This window comes from Eleginops maclovinus, chromosome 19 (genome assembly GCF_036324505.1).
Source record: "Eleginops maclovinus isolate JMC-PN-2008 ecotype Puerto Natales chromosome 19, JC_Emac_rtc_rv5, whole genome shotgun sequence".
NCBI lineage: Eukaryota > Metazoa > Chordata > Actinopteri > Perciformes > Eleginopidae > Eleginops > Eleginops maclovinus.
The window spans coordinates 16,091,099-16,110,722 of record NC_086367.1 but is presented as its reverse complement, the minus strand read 5'-3'; the positions used below and the strand labels follow the sequence as shown (position 1 = coordinate 16,110,722).

The following is a 19,624-nucleotide window of genomic DNA, read 5'->3' as shown; positions in this document are numbered from 1 at the left end:
GTCATTATCTTTCTGCCCATCCATCTTTACATCTGTCCCTCCCCCACACATATGATGACTCAACCACTGCTTTCTATTAATATGTTTTTTTTTTTTTTGAGTGTGTGTTGTTCATTAGTATAGGTACTCATGTCCTTGGAGAGTCAATCGGCAATACGAAAGACCCTGGAAGAAACACAGGAAACTGAAATATCTGGACAAACATGCCATTAAGTTATTATTTAAACTATGTGCCTCCCATATACATTGCTATGTAACAAAACTTTTCAAATATAAGCCAATCTCTCACAACACCAGCATCAAATACAGTCTCATAATCGACACCTAACTAATACAGTCACACTGAAAACTGAAAAAATGAATCTTCCAACACTTAGGTAACAGAAACTCTTTTTTAACCCTTGTACAATCCCAGTTATAAATTTGACATTGTATCAGATGATGTCATACTTCTGATAATTCAAAGGATGAGCTGAAGCAGGTATGATGTTGCAGTTTTGTGTGGGAATACAATTTTCGAGCCTCAATACAAAATGTACAAGAATGCAAATAGTTTTCAGAGGGTTAGCGTGATTACATATTAACATATTAATTCTTATATTTTAAAATGTGCTTTCACACGTGCAGCCTCTAGTAAATGGGTAGGATGCTTTATAATATATGATATTATCCACAGTATGAAACATGCATTAAAAACAGTTCTGAAAAGGTGTGTTCTGACAAGAACATGTTTGGGGAGAGATTTTCCAGAGGGAGGGAAACGCTCTGTCGCCCTATGTACGATGCCTTGTTTTGATTGGTGGAGACAGGAGGTTGGCATTAGTGGAGCTGGAGGCTGCGGCAAGGAGTGGGATGGAGCAGGTCTCTCTATACAGCTCCCTTCTTTCTCCATTAACCCATGTTCATTCTGTGTGCATAGTGTTGAACCTCCTTCGATCAACTGTGTTATTTTACTACCGTAGGGGATGAAAGAAAGTATGATGGATGGCCTACACACATCGGATTGCACCCAAAGGCATCCTTTTATGACTGGTTAAAATGAAAGCAGAGAAGGAAAAGACTTCATACGTCCCATTGGTACATGCAGTTTTACGGTGAAATTCAAATTAACCTGCATTCAGATTCATACGGTGCTTTGAATTTGGCGTTTGAATGCAATAGAAAGCATGAATAGCATGAATTCATTTGATGGTTTGGCAATGTACTGTTGATCAATCTGGCCTCAACAAATCATGACACTTTTCTTGAGTGAGAAAAACTGAACATTCCTGGTCTTACAACTTTTCTGATGCCAAATAGCATCTTTTATTGCGCCAGTTTGTGTCTGGCAAAGAGACAGTTAAAGGAACTTTTACTGATGTCAGCTGTCAGAGTGCTGTTGCTCTACAACTCTTAGGGAGCCATTAGAGAGCTGTTCAATTTAGCCGAGGGCTGCTGCACAATCAAAAAACTATCAAGAATTGAGTGTGTGTATGAATGAGAAAATAGCTTTTGTGTCTCACTCTGCAAGAATGGGCCTGCATACATAAACACACATCTGAATCTACAATTGATCTTTTAAAAGGAAATCTCAGCAAGGGTAAAAACCATAGACTGTATGAATAATGGATGTAGTATCCGTGACGTCACCCATAGGTTTGTTAAGAGCTGTCATCCACCGTTGACATCTTCTCAGTCTACCTCCCGCTCGCTCCCGGCTAATCCAAATGTGGACATAGGGTTGGAGTTGAAGGAGGCGTGGCTACTGAAACACGCCCATCTAGCTCGAAGCTACCAAGCTAGCGAAGGCTTCCAAGCTAGGCTACATGCTACCGTATGCTACTCGCGGCGCTATCCTGCTGAAAGTCAACAGCACACCCTGCGGTCTCGTTGCCGGTCGTCTTACTCAAGGTCAGTTAACCTGAAACTATACGACAAAAGTTGACATAAAGATCTATCTGTTATTGAGATTATACTGCACTAGTTTTAAAATGCTTGTTTCAAATATAGACGTAATTTGCAACACTATATTTGGACCAGAAATGTGGCCAGTGTTACCGTGAATCAGCGTAACGTTAACGTTTAATCTGAAACCGAATTTAAATTTTCACATGATTCAGTTCACGAGTCGTTTCTATGGAACACTCGATTACAACGTTACTTTTAATACGTTTAATAAGCTAAGTTACATGTGATGGTAAATGTATTATTGATACTGGCTTGCATAGTCCTAGTTATTATTGCTGCTTTAAGGAATTATATCAAACAAGACACATTATCAGTGCAGAGGCTGTTAGCGGAGCTAGCAGAGCAGACAACTAGCGGCTAGCGCCCACTGACGGCGCTAACCTGTCAATCAAAGCGACCACGCCCTTAATTATAATAAAAATGGGAGAGTTGTATAGAAATTCACCCTCCTCACAGTTGTCATGAATAGGGAAATTAGCTATAGAGACAAAGCATTTTTGTACCACGCTGTAAACATGTTAATTTCTGCTGTAAAAACTGGCATTTTAACATGGGGGTCTATGTAAATTGCTCTGTTTTGGATGCGGCCATTCGATGAACTGCAGTTTTTGGCATTTCCTTATGTGTTTCACTGCTCAGCCCCGGAGGTTGCCCCTTGGTAAAAACAGATACAACAGAGAAGTCACTATTTGTGTCTGATGGAGAGCATACAAGAAATGCACTGCCTGTTAAACATTGACCAAGTAGAGGGATTGTAATTGTGATTCATGCCCACTTTGATTTCCCTTAAAACATGTAAATGGTGGTGTCACCCTCAAGGAAAGCCTCTGTTGGGTCGAACTAATTTCCTTTGTTTGTCCATCTTCAGCAATGCATAATGCTTTTAAGTAAGAAGCAATTACACACCCAAAACCACAGTTGACCTGCAAAGTAGATTGAAAGGACAAAAGAGGTAAAGTACAACAGGGATTATATATAAGAAAGATGTTGTTTTTCCAATAACTGGATATGGCTAGGCCTAGCATAGGTTACTGACATTATGGTAGAAACCATGTAAGTGCAGCAAAAATATCTGCCCTACCATTGTTAAAGCCTGTCTGAATGACAGTAAGAAAACGAGTCCCTTATTCTGCCATGTTAGATTTGTGTCAAAAGCAGAAATGGCTGATCACCCAAAAAAGTAATCCATTTAATCCATTAAGGCCACACTCTGTTTTGGACATTGCCTACCGGCAAAAGGGATATGACCAGAATTGTATAGTTTTTAATATATATAAAAAATAAACAACATTTTTAACAGAAATCGTTTGGACATTATGTCGTCTTCATTATGTATTGTGTGGCAGAGATATCAAAATTAGCAAGCTAAACAACTAGCCCCTGCGTTCAAGTTATTTAAGTTATCCCACATTGAATATTTTGAGAAGTTGTTGCTGGAATTGGGAGCTGTTGCGAGGAGAGTGTGAAAGTGCTAAGAGCAACATGGTCCCCCCTGATGAAGAGGAAGAATTGTGGGAGAGTGTCAGACAGTCACAGTAGGAGCCCAGCATGCTTGACATGAAATGTATTGGGAGAGAGGTGTGAAATCTGCCTGACAGTTAGGTGAGGTACTTGTGAAGTAAAAAGCTGTGTAATATGAACTGGTGGACAATAACTACCTTTAATTAAGTACTATACATGAGATTACATGTTCTAAAGATTCTTCTTTTAGCCAGTCAGCCTTTAGCCTACAGAGATAGATTTTAAAATGGGAGATAGAGATTTCATTTCTGTTTCAGTTCTGGTAATGCATGTCTTTATTGTACTGAGTCAATAAAGAAGGAGGTGTTACAGTTGCAGTCTATAAAGATAAAGATTAAAATCACTGGAGTAAACCATAGATTATATTCTAAATTTACATTAAAAATGCCTTATATAACATTGACAACTCCACACTATATTTGTCCATCTGTTTCCATCTTCAACACATCTGTTTATTCAGTTTAGATTGAGGCACATGGTTGTGTACGTTACCCTGGCCGCCAAATCAGCCTGCCTGCCAGCACCGCTCACAGCTACCAGGCCCGGGAGTGGCCAAAATGTGGCTCTGCATCTTGATTCAAGATGAGGGGTTTTTTTTTAACCAAAGAGGTGGATCTTTTTAATGACAAGATACCAGGAGTAATCTGGTCAATACAGATGGATTCACTGATGTTTTTTGAACAAAAGATCAACTAAAGTACTGCAACTTCCTTTGAATTCTCCCTAGTTATTCAGACAAGCATCATGTTTTTTAAAATGTGACTGCACAAAAAATATCACCGTTCATGGATCATGGCTGAGAAGGAGCAGACCCACATACCATTAATCAACTGTTGAAACTCTGCCAACATCCAGGTGGGCCGGGATTCACTAAAGAAGCCCATTGATCCTTCGTTAACTCCATCCCCACATAGACCTGTGCTTTACATATAAAGAAGGCGGTCTATTACAGAGTCAAGGACACTGGAAGGCGAGAGGTGAAGATGGATGTTCAAATGGGCTTTATAACCTCCATTTTCTGCTGATGCTGGTTATTTAGTGATAGGTGACGCATTTGTCTGACCTGGATGAATGGATGGAAGAGATAAAGAGGCAGCACAAGGACTAACATCGAAGGACACCTGTCCTTGCCTGACTTTGTTGTTATGAAAGTAAAATGTTACACACTGGAAATGTTAGATGGGGATCCTGATAATTTGCCCACTTATGAGGATGTCATTTAATACATTAAATATAGATGTATATTGTGTATTGTGAGTTCACATCAATGGGACTCGCCTCTCATATGGAGAGAGAAATCTGGTCTCTATAAATTAACCTTGTTTGTCATTTTAATACCAGTTGTCAAAGTCTGTGTGCATTTACATGCATGTATGAGCTGCAGGACTGTGTATGGTTTCTGTGTTTTACACCAGAATTACACCTTAGACTACCTTTAGATCCTCACTCATATATCATGTTATTAAAAAAAGATAAGAGACATATTCACCATTTGAGTTTTAATTGCAGTACATAAAACACTACAGGTTTCATCATACAACAATATATGCAAATTGGAATGTGTAAGAGTGTAGAGTGTAGATAGTTTCTGCACTACCAGAATTGTCCACTAGAGAGCCACAAATAACCACAGAGAGCCACTCATTTGACCACTTTATAAAAACTGTTATTAGTGAAAAGAGCCATTTTATTGCAGTTTCATCTAAATAAAGATTCTCATTTGTTCGTACTGAACTATGCAGCTTCTATTCATCATTTAATATGTCCTTTTTTCTTTAATGAAAATAGCTATTTTCAAAAAAGGAGAACATTTTTGTTTTCCCTTTAACTGAAATACACACTTCCCTTGTCAACCACTGTTTTTTTTTTTGTTTGTTTGTTTGTTTTTGAAATGGTGTGGTTAGATAAGCTAAAATAGAACCCCAGTCAAATGTATGGGTGTAGTCCAGTGATAAATGTCTCCGGGTTTGTTATTGTTAATGTTATTCGCCTGCTCATGTTTTATTCAAATGATGAATGGCGCCAAATTTGCATGTCTTTTGGCCTTTAAAAAGAACATTTTATATAAAAGAATAACTGTGTTGAGAGACAAATATTCCTCTTTGGAACCGATGTTGCATGTAAGTCCATGCTGATAAATAATAATACATTTTATTTGAAGGCGCCTTTCTCGGCACTCAAGGACACCGTACATGATACACACACAAAGACAATAAAAGGAATCAACAATGCAAGTAAAAAATAAAAACAATAGACGGTGACAGAGGAATTGATATCAAGTGGAATAAGCACTTTTGAACAGATGTGTTTTGAGCTGTGTTTTGAAATTGGGGAATGAATCCATGTTTCTGTGTTGGGGTGGTAATGAGTTCCAGAGACGGGGAGCAGAGTGACTGAATGCTCTGCTCCCCATGGTGATGAGACGGGCGGAGGGGACAGACAGGTGTATGGAGGAAGAAGATCGGAGGGAGTGGGAACATGGAGGAGGTCGGACAGATATGGGGGGGCCAGGTTGTGGATGGCTTTGAATGTTAACAGGAGGACTTTGAATTGAATACGGAACTGAACCGGGAGCCAGTGGAGCTGTTGGAGGACAGGAGTGATGTGGTGGATAAAGGGTATACACAGCAGGTTTACCGTGATAGCAGAGATGTAAAGTACAAGCAAAGTAAACTGTCGGTTTAAACATGTTTGTGTGTGCAGAACGATGTATGGTGTGTGTGTCAAGGGTCAAAGTGTGACACGGCAAACATTCTATAAACAGACCTACTTGAGGAGACTTATTATGGGCAGTAGGTAAACTTCTTTTTTTTTAAAGGAAAATGACTGACATGAAGGGACCATTATTGCAGGGAGTACTGTGTTTTACTCTTTTGCTAATACTTATATTATACTTATATTATACCATTATATATTCTACTCATATTTTTACTTAAGTAAGATTTTGAATGCAGGATTTCTCTTCTTCACAGAAATACTTCTTCCACCACTTCTGGGGCCTGGGTGCCACAGACCGGTATAAGGATGTCTTTTTTAGAGACAGAGTAACCCATTGGTAGTATAATGATATTTGTCGACAACAAGACAAATATCAACATTGTCAACTTTGTCGCTTAATAGCTGAGAATCTTAACTAGTTGACAGCTTTTCTTACATTTGATGTCTGAAAATGATGCACCATCAGGATCATATTTGACTATTTAAGTCTAACTCTAAAGCTTACCACAAATGTGTTATATTGTTTAGCCAGTTAAGTTTTTCTAAAGCTATACCACATCTTCATCATTGCTACTCTTCTTTACCTGGAAGAACAGAACAACCTGATTGACATTTGCCTTCCCCGTTCTAGTAATAAAGCAGTAAAGCAGAGGGTCTGCAAGGCAATTTAGGCTTGAGAGAGCTATGCTGATTTTGTATGGAAAAAGGAGCCAAGCAACCTCCCTGCAGTCATCCATTTGTGTGCGGAGGAGCATCATGACGTGGATAGGCCCAAAGCAGAACAAAACACAAAGCAGCACTACTGTCAGCAGCTTTAAGATATGCTTGCGTTCTCGTTCCTTTGTGGCCTGATTGGATTTTACGGCCTCACAGATCCCCCAAGTGGAAAATACCACCAGGAGAATGGGAACAATAAAGCCCAGGATAAAGCGTGCTACATTAGCCCGGACAAGGTTCCCTGATAGTGGGAGGAAAATATCAAAGCACACTGCAAACGTGTTGTTCTCACGGTAGGAGTCCTCCCAAGTTATGGTAGAAGCGTTGAAACAGACCACCAACACCCAAATGGCAACACCGACTGCTGCTGCAGGATTAACTCTCCTCAAGAAAGTGTACTTAAATGGGTGAACTACTGCTAGGTAGCGGTCGACAGCGATGCAGCAGAGGAGAGCTTCACTGGTGTAAAAATTAGTGTAGAGAAAGTAGACAGATAGCACACAAACGTAGCCTCCGTGGACCCAAAGTCCTTTCCACAAGAAGTCCAGCCAAAGAGACAGGCCGATGGTGAAGGTCAGGTCACTCAGGGCCAAGTTAAATAGATACACACCGAGCCCATTCTTCTGTCTTATGTGCTGCCATGACACGTAGAGGGAGAAGGCGTTGGACGGGATGGCAGTGACGATGATAGCCATGTAGAAAAACATAAACAACCGCCTCCTTGAAGCGCTGTCAACTGGGAAGCATTCTGAATTATTTGTGGTCAGGGTTAAGTTTTCCATTGTGGAGTGTATACGCTCACACCTTTGCAGAGAAACAAGGGAGGAAATAAGTAAATATGTCACATTAAATTATGAAGATATATCAGCCTCTGCTACTTTTAATTCTGACATTCTAAAACCTATAGGTCTGAACTGAGCTTCCCAACTTCATAGCAGTGACATATTTAATGTAGCGACTGTTTAAATTACAAAGAGATTCAATTATATTAGCAAATAAATCACAGATTGCTTTTCATTAAATAGCAAATTTGACAAAGTCTTGTTTGTTCACCTTCAAGGGAACATTTGGTTTGAGTAGTCGTCTGCCTTTATACGTAGTAGTATTTAGTCAGTTTCTCTGATGCTGACCTTTTATGGAAGAAGGTAATTTCACAACACATCCTGCATTTCCGGATGACAAAAACATGCTGTAACAAAAGCAATTGTTGATCAGATGTGTGCTGTGGTAGATTATCTACTTAAAATCAAATCTAACCTTGCTGAAATTAGTCAAAACCAATAGAGCCCTGGAAGGTGGGAAATAATCTAAAACTTGTGCTTTTTTAGTGATTAGCAATTAGTAGTAAATGGTTCCTTAATGAGATCGAACATGAACAATCTGTGGTACACTTTAAGACTTCAAGTGTCAACCATAAACATCCATTTATTAATCTAGCCAGATCAAATAAACCATAAAATCAATTGAACTCGTATAAAGATCTACTTACCCTTTATTCAGATGTGTTTCTGCTCCAAGATAACACCATAAAATTCATTAAGAGCCAAATGAAAACATTAAAGCAGGCTGAGTGGATTCATTCAGTTGTTTCCTCGTCTTGCTTGGTCAGATCAGAGGAACAGGAAGGGTCCTCCCTGACTACCGTATGTCTTCCTCTCGGTGACAGGCCATGGCAGAACAAACTACCGGCGTTAAAGACCACATGGCAGATTTAATTTAGTAACTAAGTCCATATGACACTGCTTGTCTTTATGTTTGGTGTGTCAACATAGACATGAACCCGGGTAAAGGTGATTCTGATTATTGTGTGATAAAGGAGCACATACCTGTTTGACTAATTCTTTCCATATCGTAATACTGTTGGCTGAGCCTACATGCTGCTAAATGATAAGAGCATACATTTTTTTTTAAAGTATTCTTGTTTGCTGTTACATCCTGTCCATGCTGCCTACAAGGATATCTCTTCATAAAGAAATGTCAATGTTAAAGACAGGGCAAAATCCACAATCCTTGTTCTGAGTAAAAATGTTTTAGCCAATCAGAATTTAACAAGAAAATCAAGATCTTCCAAAAGTAATACCAACACGCATAAAGGAGGTGTACTTAAAATAAGACCAAACAAGAGGATGATTATTTAGATTTCCTTCGTTTTAAGTTTTTTATCAGATATAAAATCAATTAAGTAAATGAAGGCAAACTTGATCTTCTTCACAGGCAAACAAAGCAGAACACTTATACAATAGATGGTTAAACACCACCTCTGTAAATGTATATGAGTGTATGTATATAAAAAGTATTGTAAAGGAACTGCCCTTACATAGGATCATTTTTCCTTCCTGGACAGACACAGCACTGTCTCATCAATACAAAAATGTCAGTAACATTTAATATGATTTGCAATTATAGGTTAAAAATGAAACAAATAGATAACTCAGTTAGGAAACTGACTGAATTTGATTAGAACTCTCTGACAATCTCCTCCTCAGAAACACTCCCCGACATTTCTCTACAGCTTTCCTTATCTCTCTCTGAGCGCTCTCACTGATTAAACAGTATATTATAGGATCAAGTGTACTGTTTATGGTGGTGGTGGCGACAGTGACCAGGTATGGATCTCTAAGCCTTTTGGCCCATGCACAGGTCCCTGGCTCCAGTATGGCCCTTAGCAGCATGACAATCTGGAAGGGCATAAAGGCCACTGTGTAGGTTAGAAGAAGGTAAAACAGCAGCCATCCCACTTTCCTGCGTTCCACTGTCATGATGGAAATGTTCTTTTGGAGCGATTGCATAATCTGCTGAAAACAAAAAGTCATGATGAAGAAAGGGATCAAGAAACCCAGGGTGAAACGTGTAAGGGCGAGGTTGGCGTCTTCTTGTGTCATGGGTATTCGCTCCTCACATAAGTTTCTTGAGGAGAAAGCTTGTAGTGCCCCCGTGTGGTTAAGCAAGATGATGTGAATGGTAATCTCCAAAGTCCAGACGGCAATACTCACTATTGCTGCTGTCCGCACCTCTCTGACCCAGTGAAAGTGGAGCGGATAGACCACTGCTAGGTAGCGATCAACAGAGATGCAGCAAAGGAGGCCCGAGCCTACGTAAAAGCTGTTGTACATGATCACTGCCACTAAACTGCAAAGGTCACCCATAGGTCTCTGCAGGGCCAGCTCAATCCACACAGGCAGAGAGATTGTGTAGAGCAGGTCAGAGATGCACAGGTTGATGAGGTAGACTGCCATGCTGTTTCCACTCCTCATCAGCATCCAGGCCACATACAAAGATAGGCAGTTAGCCGGTAAGCCCACCATAAAAAATAGAGAATAAACAGATGGATACATGTACCCTTCCACTGAGGACTCCGTGATGCAGGAGGTATATGTGTTTGTCTGGTTAACAAGAGCTGCGTCCATCCTCACTCGTTAATGACCAAACCTGAATGTGGATGGAAATGGAGAGCCCTGTGTTCTGATGAACTGAGATAAGCATCGCAATGCAAATAGTTTTTCCTAAACAGGCTTTTTCCAGGCTGATAATGTTAACAGGACCCAATGCTTTCATTGTACTTCCCTTTTTTTCATGTAGCTTACAAGGACAGCAAAACAAACAAAGTATAATAAAAAAGTACATTATTTGAATAGGAAATTTGAAATTTGGCAAGCCAGGCACAAAGAGTCGGCCATACAGCAACACAGTCGAAAAAGGGCAGGAATGGTGTCTACATTTCAGCAAGAATAAGTTGACACTAAGAAGCATGAGACAGCAGAGAGGGTTGAAAGCTCACCAAATAAGACATGTTGAGTGCTAGAGTTTAGATGTGGTGAAAAATAAATGATCTGCGTATTGAAGTGTGGATGCTTTCTAAAGTTATTCTCGTGAGGGTTTTTTTGGGCTAATTTTGCATTTGCAACGTTTTGTGCTCACTGAGTTAATTCCTAAGATCTGGGACACTGGATGGATGGATTTGCAATGCAACATTATTATTGTACTTGGATACAAAACCAGTTGGTCAAGTTTACAAACTAACATCTCAATTCAACCTTTACCTTCTTATAACTTGGGCGTGTATACACTTTCCTGAGCAAATAATGTTTTGAACACATTTCGTGTGTACAGTTGATCATAGTGTTGGCTTGTTTTTAAACTGCATGATTCAGATGTAGAGTAATGAAGATGTATTAGAACCAAGAAAATAAATAAGAACCAATGTGAATTACTAACACTTATAAAAGCCTTTTGCTGGATAGTTTGAATGAAGTTCTTTACTGAACGAGACAGATTTGTAACTTTATTGATCAGGAAAAGCAAAACTTTGCAAAAAGTAAAAGCACTTCTTTATACAATGACATAGGGGTAAAGACCGAATGCTACCGGGGTGTCCCTGAGCAAGGCACCACTACCTACACTGCTCCCTAGGCACCGTACATAATGGCAGCCCACTGCTCCTAAGATTAGGATGGGTCAAATGCAGAATGTAAATTTCCCCTCTGTGGGACGATTAAGGGTATATTCTTAACCGACTACTGTACTGGAGTTGAATAAAAGATACATGAGTAACAATAAATAAGAGAATAAATAACTAGTTAAGAAACAGTGTTTGTTTTTTGGATGTATAACATTAAAATATTACAAGAAGTTATGATCTTCAGCATTTGACAGTGCACAGAAACAAAGACATGCACACATTAACATTGAAACACTTCATGCCATGCATACAAATCCATCTCTTTTGGGCATTACATTACTAATGGAATACAAATTACGTCCCACATCCTGTAATAATCCCAAGCATTAAAAGGTCACTACAACATTGATTTCCTCTGGTCTGTTGATATTAGTAGCGCTTATACGTTGCTACTATATATTATGGTCATCTTTTTCCTCCTTCTCCTGATGCTCATAGAAGACTAGATGAAGGACACTGTTTGATTAAACCAAATTAATTCTGAAATAATCTAAATAATAATCTGAGTATTAGACCATTTATTTAATGGGTATTCTGAGGAACTTCGAAATGACCTAATTACTTGATATCTTCTTCGGGGAGCATAAGTAATAACTTCATTATGTGAAAGATAGTAAACAAAAACAACAGCTTTTAAGAAATGTCCTGCAGAACAGCATGAGAAAACACAACACTCCTCATCTGGGTTGATTCTGCGCAGGAGAGCATGACTGATGTTGCTTTTCTGGTAGGACTCCACTGCTTAAAGACTTCCCTCACTTTTTGCCGAAATTTCTGTCCTACAATGACGTAGAGGATGGGATTAAGAATACTGTTGAAGAAGGCGAGGTACATGAAGACATGGCCGCAGATGTTAAGGGCATGCTCAAAGTGACACCCTGTCAGGACTTGAGCTTTTTTCAGCAAATGTAATATCTTAAACATGTGGAATGGCATCCAGCAGATCATAAACGCCAGGAGGACCGCCAGCAGCAGGGTGGTGGCCTTTTGATCCTTCTTCTCGGTCTTTAACCCCTCAAACATCCGGTCGTTCAGAGCTTGAACAATCTTGATAGTACATAAGAATATAATGAAAAGGGGGATGATGAAGCCAAATGTCAACAGCATCACATCAAAGACAACCTCTTCGGTGAGATTTCGGTAAGCCATATGGCATATTTGAAATGCTATTTTAGGGAAAAATTTCACTTCCCTGAAGACAAGTGTGGGGACACTTAGGAGCAAGCCAAAACCCCACACCAGCACACAGCCCAATTTGGCATATTTTGGCCTCCATATTCCTTTATGGGACAGAGGGTTCACCAGTGCCATGCAACGATCTATGCTTATCATAACGAGGAAATAGATGCTACAGTAGGCGTTCATGTTGATGCAAAAGTTGACCAGTCGGCACAGGTGATTCGAAAAGGGCCAGTTGAATTTATTTGCTGCATTCACAGCCCAGAAGGGAAGACAGGATGTTAGGATGAGATCTGCAGCAGCTATGTTGCTTAAGTAGATCTCAGCCACAGTACATGTCTTCTTATGAAGACAGAAAACCCCTAGGACAAAAATGTTCAACACAATTCCCAGCACAGCAACGATCAGGATATACACCGGCAGCACAGAGGTGTGCCAAAAATTGGGTTCATCACTATAACACACCGTCCCATTCGTGCTGTTTTGCTCTCCATTTATGGCCGTAGTGTTGAAGTAAGCGGGGATGCTGCGGAGAGTAAGAGGAAGGCAAACAAGATGAAATGTTATAACAAACACAAATTCAAAGTAACTTCAACATTTTCTTTAAAATGTGTTTTTTCATTATTTGGTAAAACTAAGAAACACCGAACACTTAATGCTTAATACACAGTGACACTGAACAATCAGAAATAGTTGTATTCCAAGTTTAATGTGGGTGCCAGACTAGTTTATGATGAATAAAAGGGGGACAAAATAATAATAAGGATGTTATACATGTATTTTTTATGTATAAGCAAAATGAAAGTTTTCAAATTATTTTACGACTTACTTTTATGACAGGCTTTTTATTTCTCTCCCCGTGACAACGTGACAGATATCCTGTTATAACTTTTGTGAATATGCAATTAATTCTGGTGTATTTTTAGCATATATCTTGAATTTAAGTAAAATAAGGAATGCTTGGGGAAATAACAATGAATATTCCCTGCATGTGTACAACTAGGTCATGCCAAATACTTGAGTAAAGTACAAGTACCATCATTTGAATCATGTCCAGACTTGCCACCACTGAAACTACTTATATTTTAAGGTCAAGAGTCATTCTAAAATTCATCAACATAGTACATACCTCAATATTATCTAACAGCTAACCCTCATGTAACAACATGTTGAGAATCATACTGTGAAGTTAGACAACTGATCATTTGTTGGGAACGTTTTTTTTTACTGTCCTCTATGTCAACAGACTTTGTTTAAATGTGGTGCCAATATGAAACCATTCAAATCCCTTTTATCATGCAGTAAAGTCCATTTCTATGATGAATCAGTATCGCGCAAACTACAGCACATTACTGATGTTACTTATTTATGGCCCACACTAATATTCCAACTACATTCAATAATGATAAAACATAAAGTCAAATGCAAGCCATATAAATCAACGCATACCTTGTGAGCACAAGAGCCATTCTTCTTCAATGCTGTTGTTTTGTTTTCACAGTCCTCAGTCTGTCTCTGACTCGCTCCTCAAGGAAAATGAAACAGATGGAAAAAAACCGGTTGCCTTAATGTTGGCAAGCTGTTTTGCCTCCTCCTTCATTCTCAATGCTCATCTGGTTGCAGTTAACTCAGATGCTGCATTTTTTTTTCCAACTTCACAAAGACCATTAGCCATTAGGATTACATTAAGGTTAACTTTGTTTTTCATAAATTATATTTTACTTTTCAATGCTATTTGGGCCATCTGGACACTCGTTACATTACTGAATAAAATAAACTGACAGAGAAAACCCTGAATTGTTGTCTTAATCATTATTCCCCTTCTCTTCTTTTCTCTGTTGACCTTTATTGTGCCTGTTAAACCTCTTAGTCTTATGTGGCAGTGTTTTCCAGAAGTGTTACATTGGTTGAAGTTTTAAATCAATCATTAACTCAACTGGTTCATAATCCGTGTTACAGTTTTTCTCTATTGCTTAAACACATTTTGTGATACTGCCCTCACTTTTCACAAAACTCTAAACACAAAACACTTTTCTAAAGCTACGTACACACAACCTCACAGTCTCTTTTCAAAACCAACCCATCACACCAAAACAGTTGCTCATATGCTCAAAACCAACCCATCACACCAAAACAGTTGCTCATATGCTCAAAACCAACCCATCACACCTAAACAGTGGCTCATATGCTCAAAAGCAAACTTTGACACCACAATACCACTCAAGGCCTGCAAAAATGTAAACACTACTGAGCATCATTAACCACGTTACCCAAAAAATTGAAAACACCATTTTCAGTGTGAGACTTCTTTTTTTACAGTTTCACAACTGCCAGGATGCATTTGAGCAACCCTTATTTATTCTCAAATATGTATTGGGCATTTACTATAGATTTGTGCATTTCATAGGAATAATGAATAATACATAAAATGCAGTAATATCACAACGTAATGCAGAAAATGAGTACTGTAAACTCCATGGAGGATCCATTACACACAATAGATAAAGTACAGTAACAATTGAAAACACAATGTTCAGGGTGCGATCTCTTTTATTAGGCCTACGTTGTACATGTAAATTGACACAGTATGTTGACACTGCAATCATTGGGCGGCATCACGTCGTCGGACTGGGTCGGGCCACAGTACCTCATCCACGTCACAGGCAATATTGTCCATAGCCAAACATCGTGGGAAGAATGCCCTGGCATGCCGCACCCAGCCTTGGAACGCCTCCACAGCCACATCATCACAGGCCAGGTCCATAGCCCTGAGAAGGTTCTCTCTGGTGTACGGTTGGCGGTCATAGACCTTCCACCGCCATGATGAGAAGAACTCTTCTATTGGGTTTAGGAATGGAGAGTAGGGTGGCAGACACACATTAATAAATTGCTGGTTGATGTTAAACCACTCTCTGACCTGGATGCTGCGATGGAAACTAACATTGTCCCAGAAGATGTACTCTCTGGCGCTTGAGGACTCTGTCTATGGTTGTCAGGCTAACATCGTCAATGTTCGGAAAGTTCATATTGTCACCAATGATCCTCTCCCGTATCTCCCGTAGTCTCAGCACATTGTTCTCCCGAACCATATCCACAATGTCGACCTCTTGGGCTGGTGTGAATCTGGAAGCCCTCCCACCTGCATATGGCAATCTTTCAACTCTAGAGAAACAGTCATTTGGTCAGAAATGGTCCTTGCAGTACACACTTTTACTGTAACCATTATTGCACTTGTCTGTATGTAGGTGCACTCCACTATACTACTGTATACTGTAAACATCTAGTGTAGTGACTAAAAAAATAGTACATACAGTACCTGTTGTGTTCTCTGAAGGCCCGAATAATGGTGGCCACTGAGAATCGGCTTAGGTTTGGTTGGACTCGTTGTCCAGCTTCGGTCATTGTCATGCCGTGGACAATGACGTGGTCAATGACCGTTGCTCTCATTTCATCTGTGATGAAGATGCGTTGTCTTGCTCGCCCTCCTTCTCCTCTCCCTCCTTGGCCTGCTCCTCTACCTCCTTGACCTGCTCCTCTCCCTCCTTGGCCCGCTCCTCTACCTCCTTGACCTGCTCCTCTCCCTCCTTGGCCCGCTCCTCTACCTCCTTGACCTGCTCCTCTCCCTCCTTGGCCCGCTCCTCTACCTCCTTGACCTGCTCCTCTCCCTCCTTGGCCCGCTCCTCTACCTCCTTGACCTGCTCCTCTCCCTCCTTGGCCCGCTCCTCTACCTCCTTGACCTGCTCCTCTCCCTCCTTGGCCTGCTCCTCTCCCTCCTCTGACAAAAACTCCTCTCCCTCCTCTGGCACGAACTCCTCTCCCTCCTCTGGCATGAACTCCTCTCCCTCCTCTGGCACGAACTCCTCTTCTTCTTCCTTGATCATCCATTTTTGTTTGGAACCTTCAGCAAACTGACTTATATAGGTGTGGTCACATCATTTGCAATAGGTGTTTTCAATTATGAGTCGTTGTGTTTACTGAATTACACCAGGTGTGTTCATTGTGTTCAGGTTTTGCTGACTGTGTGTGGCATTTTGCATCACATGAGCTTCACAATGCATATTTGAGCAGAGATATATGCTAAATGTGTTTTAGCAAGGCAAAATGTGTTTAGAGTTTTGAGAAAAAGGGGATGGGTTTTGTGAACAGTGTCTACAGGTGAATTGTGTTTTTGGTTGTGGCAAATGGGGGGTAGTTTTACTAAATGTGTTTAGGCAACTGGTCATTTGGTTTAGAGTACTGGGTTTTGTGTCTTAGCAATCGAGAAAAACTGTATTGACCAAGTATCTCATTTACTGTATATTTTTTATTGTCAAACCTGCAATCTATACATTCACCTTTCATTCATTGTATACTTATGTTGATTCAGTAGCTTGTGTTTACTTTTAAGTACATTGTTCATGTATACAGAACCTTATTACGCTTTTCATTTGTTTTACAAGTGTTTAATAACTTCTTAATTAATGTTGCTATTGAATTAGCTTTCTGCATAGAGGCTGAAAATTGACACAACGTGGCATCCTTCTCTAAAATACACTGATGTTAGACCATTGGAAGTGAGCAAAGATAAGAAATGTGGTTGCTGTCCTCCAGAAATAATTTATCTTCCAAAGAGAAAAGGTTACAGATTCCCACTAGAATTATTCCCGCAGGAGACAAATATTCTTGAGGGATGACTGTTGATCCTAGAGAAAAGCTTGCTTGTTTTTATCATTACCGAGTAACTGTTTTGATTACATGTCATGACACATACCGCACAAGGGGAGGACTTCAGATACATACTGCATGTCTTCAGAACAACATATAAGTGTCTTTATAACATTGTATTTCTTTAGCAAATTACAGCCATTATCTCTTCTGTGCATTATACATCCAACAAAAGTGCTAGTTAACCATATAACAGCATTAACTGTGTCATGAAAGGACAATTTGAGACTCATATCCTGTATGCTGCAAAGATTTTTCCCGTAATCAGCAATGCAAGTGGAAGATGTAATCAAACCCTATGCATTTAGGATTACAACTGGCTTAATTTTCTCGGTCCTGTTAATGTAAGTGGACACAGCTGAGCGTTGATATGTTGTCATATCCGATCCTCTGCGATAATGTCTGGTCCTCCTGTAGATGGTGCTGACTTTCCTCCTAAAGTACTGCCCTGAGAAGACATACAGCAGTGGGTTCAGTGTGCTGTTGAGAAAAGCCAGATACACTGAAACCTGGGTTCCTATATCGAGAGCATGGAACCACAACTTCTCATCCAGCACTTGGACATCACAGAGTATGTCGAGGAATGTGAAGACCTGGAAGGGGCCCCAACACAGTAAGAATAGTAGTGTGACAGCATACACAAGTAATGTGGCCTTTGTGTCATTAATGTCATGAAAAGCAATCCTTTCCTTTCTCTGAACTAAAACATTGATTATGTTCCCACTGCTGAAAACAATAACCAGGACAGGCAGGACAAAGCCGACCACATTCAACAAAATCTGATGGGCCAACTTCCAAGACACGCCCGGAGTATAATCCAAAATACAGGAGATTGTTCCGATTTCCTGGATAAATGCCACTTTTCTGTGAACCATTGTTGGAATGCTAAATGCAAGAGCTAAAATCCACAAGAGGAAGCAGATCACCTTGGCATAAAGTGTTCGTCTTAGCCACCTGGCCTTCATGGTCTTTACCAGGGCCAGGTAACGGTCAACACTTATCATGACCAGGGTGAAGATACTAGTGTAGAAATTGATGAGGATGATGGAGTTGACCAGTTTGCATAATGTGTCTCCGTACGGCCAGTTAAAGTTGTTGAGGATGTTCATTGCCCAGAAGGGGAGGGCACACAGGAGGATAAAGTCAGCCAGCACCAGGTTGCTCAGGTAGATCTCGGCTACAGTCAGTCGATCCTTGTGGGCGAAGAACACACACAGGACAAAGATGTTTAAGAGAAGGCCTAACAGGCACAGCATGAAGATGTACGGGGGAATGATGGCACGGACAAGCTCCCATTCTGCAGTGATAGGAAACTCTGATGGCAGGGAAGCACTGCTGTTTTCAGACCGCAATGTCGCCATAGTTACAAGCATCATTGGCTCCATAGGCTAGAAAACAAAAACAATTAGGCATGACTCATCAGTAAAATGTTTAAAATGAGACAAATTACATGGTTTATTTGACCAGACCGATTCAGAGAAAGACAATAAGGTATTGGCTTTAACAAAAAAAGCTAAATAATGATAAAAATGTTGCCCACATGATGACATTTTCACATTTAGGGAGCTTCAGTGAGGGAGAAAATAACAAGCAGCGTTAATTAACTTTCCTTTAGATTAACACCGCTTTAAATATTTCTCAGTTCCTGATTGAAATGTGTTTCCATGTGGTAGCTTGAATAATGCTGTGCCATCAATAAGGCTAAACAAATGTCTACGTCATTATATGTCAAGCTGAGTCTATGCTGAAAGACTATGTAATATCTCTAGGTATTTGTAAAGTACAAACGTTGATGCTCAAGCAGAAAATAGGAAAGAATATGGAGTGGAAAAGTTCTTACCGTGTTCTTCATGAAAATGTTCTTCCTATGGTCAAAATGCTAATGATAAGAGACAAGTCTGGAACAGGGCTCATGTGTGTACACTGAGATCCCACTCAGAGTGCAAAGCAAGTCAGAGGAAAGACCTGTTGCAAGAGTTTTTGTATACAGTTGCATTCTTCCACATCCTTCGCCAAGTATGCAATATATCAACTTGTTTAGGAGAGAGTCAAAGTTTGTTCAATGCACAAATTGTGTCGTAGAAAATCTGAAACTGCATCGCACTAAACGTGTTGGAGAGTGTTCAACTCCATCAGTAGACTATCAAGGAAGATAGGAAGGTAGTTTTATGTATTTTATTAAACTAAAAAGGAGTTTCTGTGTTATCATAACAACAATCCTCATGTCCAAAGGGAAAATAACATGCAGTTGATTTTGATGAGTTTATCCACCCGATAAAATCGATGAACAGGATTTGTATGTTTTTATTGTGTAAAGTCAGTTGTACCTTTGCATCCACAGATAATACATGTGTCTAACTAATTAAAAGATATAGTGTC

At 39.9% G+C, this 19,624-nt stretch overlaps 3 protein-coding genes and 2 long non-coding RNA genes across 6 annotated transcripts; 1 reads left to right on the top strand and 4 right to left on the bottom strand.

Annotated features, from left to right (window-relative positions):
• The first annotated feature begins 1,800 nt into the window (after positions 1-1,800).
• LOC134881752 (uncharacterized) lies at positions 1,801-19,560 on the top strand. Its single transcript, XR_010168077.1, has 3 exons — positions 1,801-1,890; positions 17,663-17,858; positions 17,989-19,560. It is a non-coding gene; the product is annotated as an uncharacterized LOC134881752 (long non-coding RNA).
• On the bottom strand, positions 5,032-10,446 carry LOC134881631 (uncharacterized). The gene is made up of 3 exons (XM_063909129.1): positions 9,368-10,446; positions 8,034-8,139; positions 5,032-7,707 (listed from the first exon to the last, which is right to left on the bottom strand). Exons 1-3 carry the CDS (start codon positions 10,308-10,310, stop codon positions 6,735-6,737), a joined length of 2,022 nt encoding a protein of 673 aa, XP_063765199.1. The 5' UTR covers positions 10,311-10,446; the 3' UTR covers positions 5,032-6,734.
• LOC134881033 (B2 bradykinin receptor-like) lies at positions 11,173-14,128 on the bottom strand. 2 transcript variants are annotated; one of them, XM_063908137.1, is made up of 3 exons: positions 13,991-14,128; positions 13,007-13,067; positions 11,173-12,409 (listed from the first exon to the last, which is right to left on the bottom strand). In XM_063908137.1, exons 1-3 carry the CDS (start codon positions 14,008-14,010, stop codon positions 11,996-11,998), a joined length of 495 nt encoding a protein of 164 aa, XP_063764207.1. In that variant the 5' UTR covers positions 14,011-14,128; the 3' UTR covers positions 11,173-11,995. The 2 variants fall into 2 exon arrangements, with proteins under 2 accessions (XP_063764207.1, XP_063764206.1); XM_063908136.1 differs by having other exon boundaries at positions 11,173-13,067.
• On the bottom strand, positions 15,074-16,361 carry LOC134881168 (uncharacterized). Its single transcript, XR_010168009.1, has 2 exons — positions 15,858-16,361; positions 15,074-15,703 (listed from the first exon to the last, which is right to left on the bottom strand). It is a non-coding gene; the product is annotated as an uncharacterized LOC134881168 (long non-coding RNA).
• On the bottom strand, positions 16,866-19,149 carry bdkrb1 (bradykinin receptor B1). The gene is made up of 2 exons (XM_063909289.1): positions 19,086-19,149; positions 16,866-18,633 (listed from the first exon to the last, which is right to left on the bottom strand). The coding sequence occupies exons 1-2, from the start codon at positions 19,095-19,097 to the stop codon at positions 17,542-17,544; spliced, it is 1,104 nt and encodes a 367-aa protein (XP_063765359.1). The 5' UTR covers positions 19,098-19,149; the 3' UTR covers positions 16,866-17,541.
• Positions 19,561-19,624: the final 64 nt, after the last annotated feature.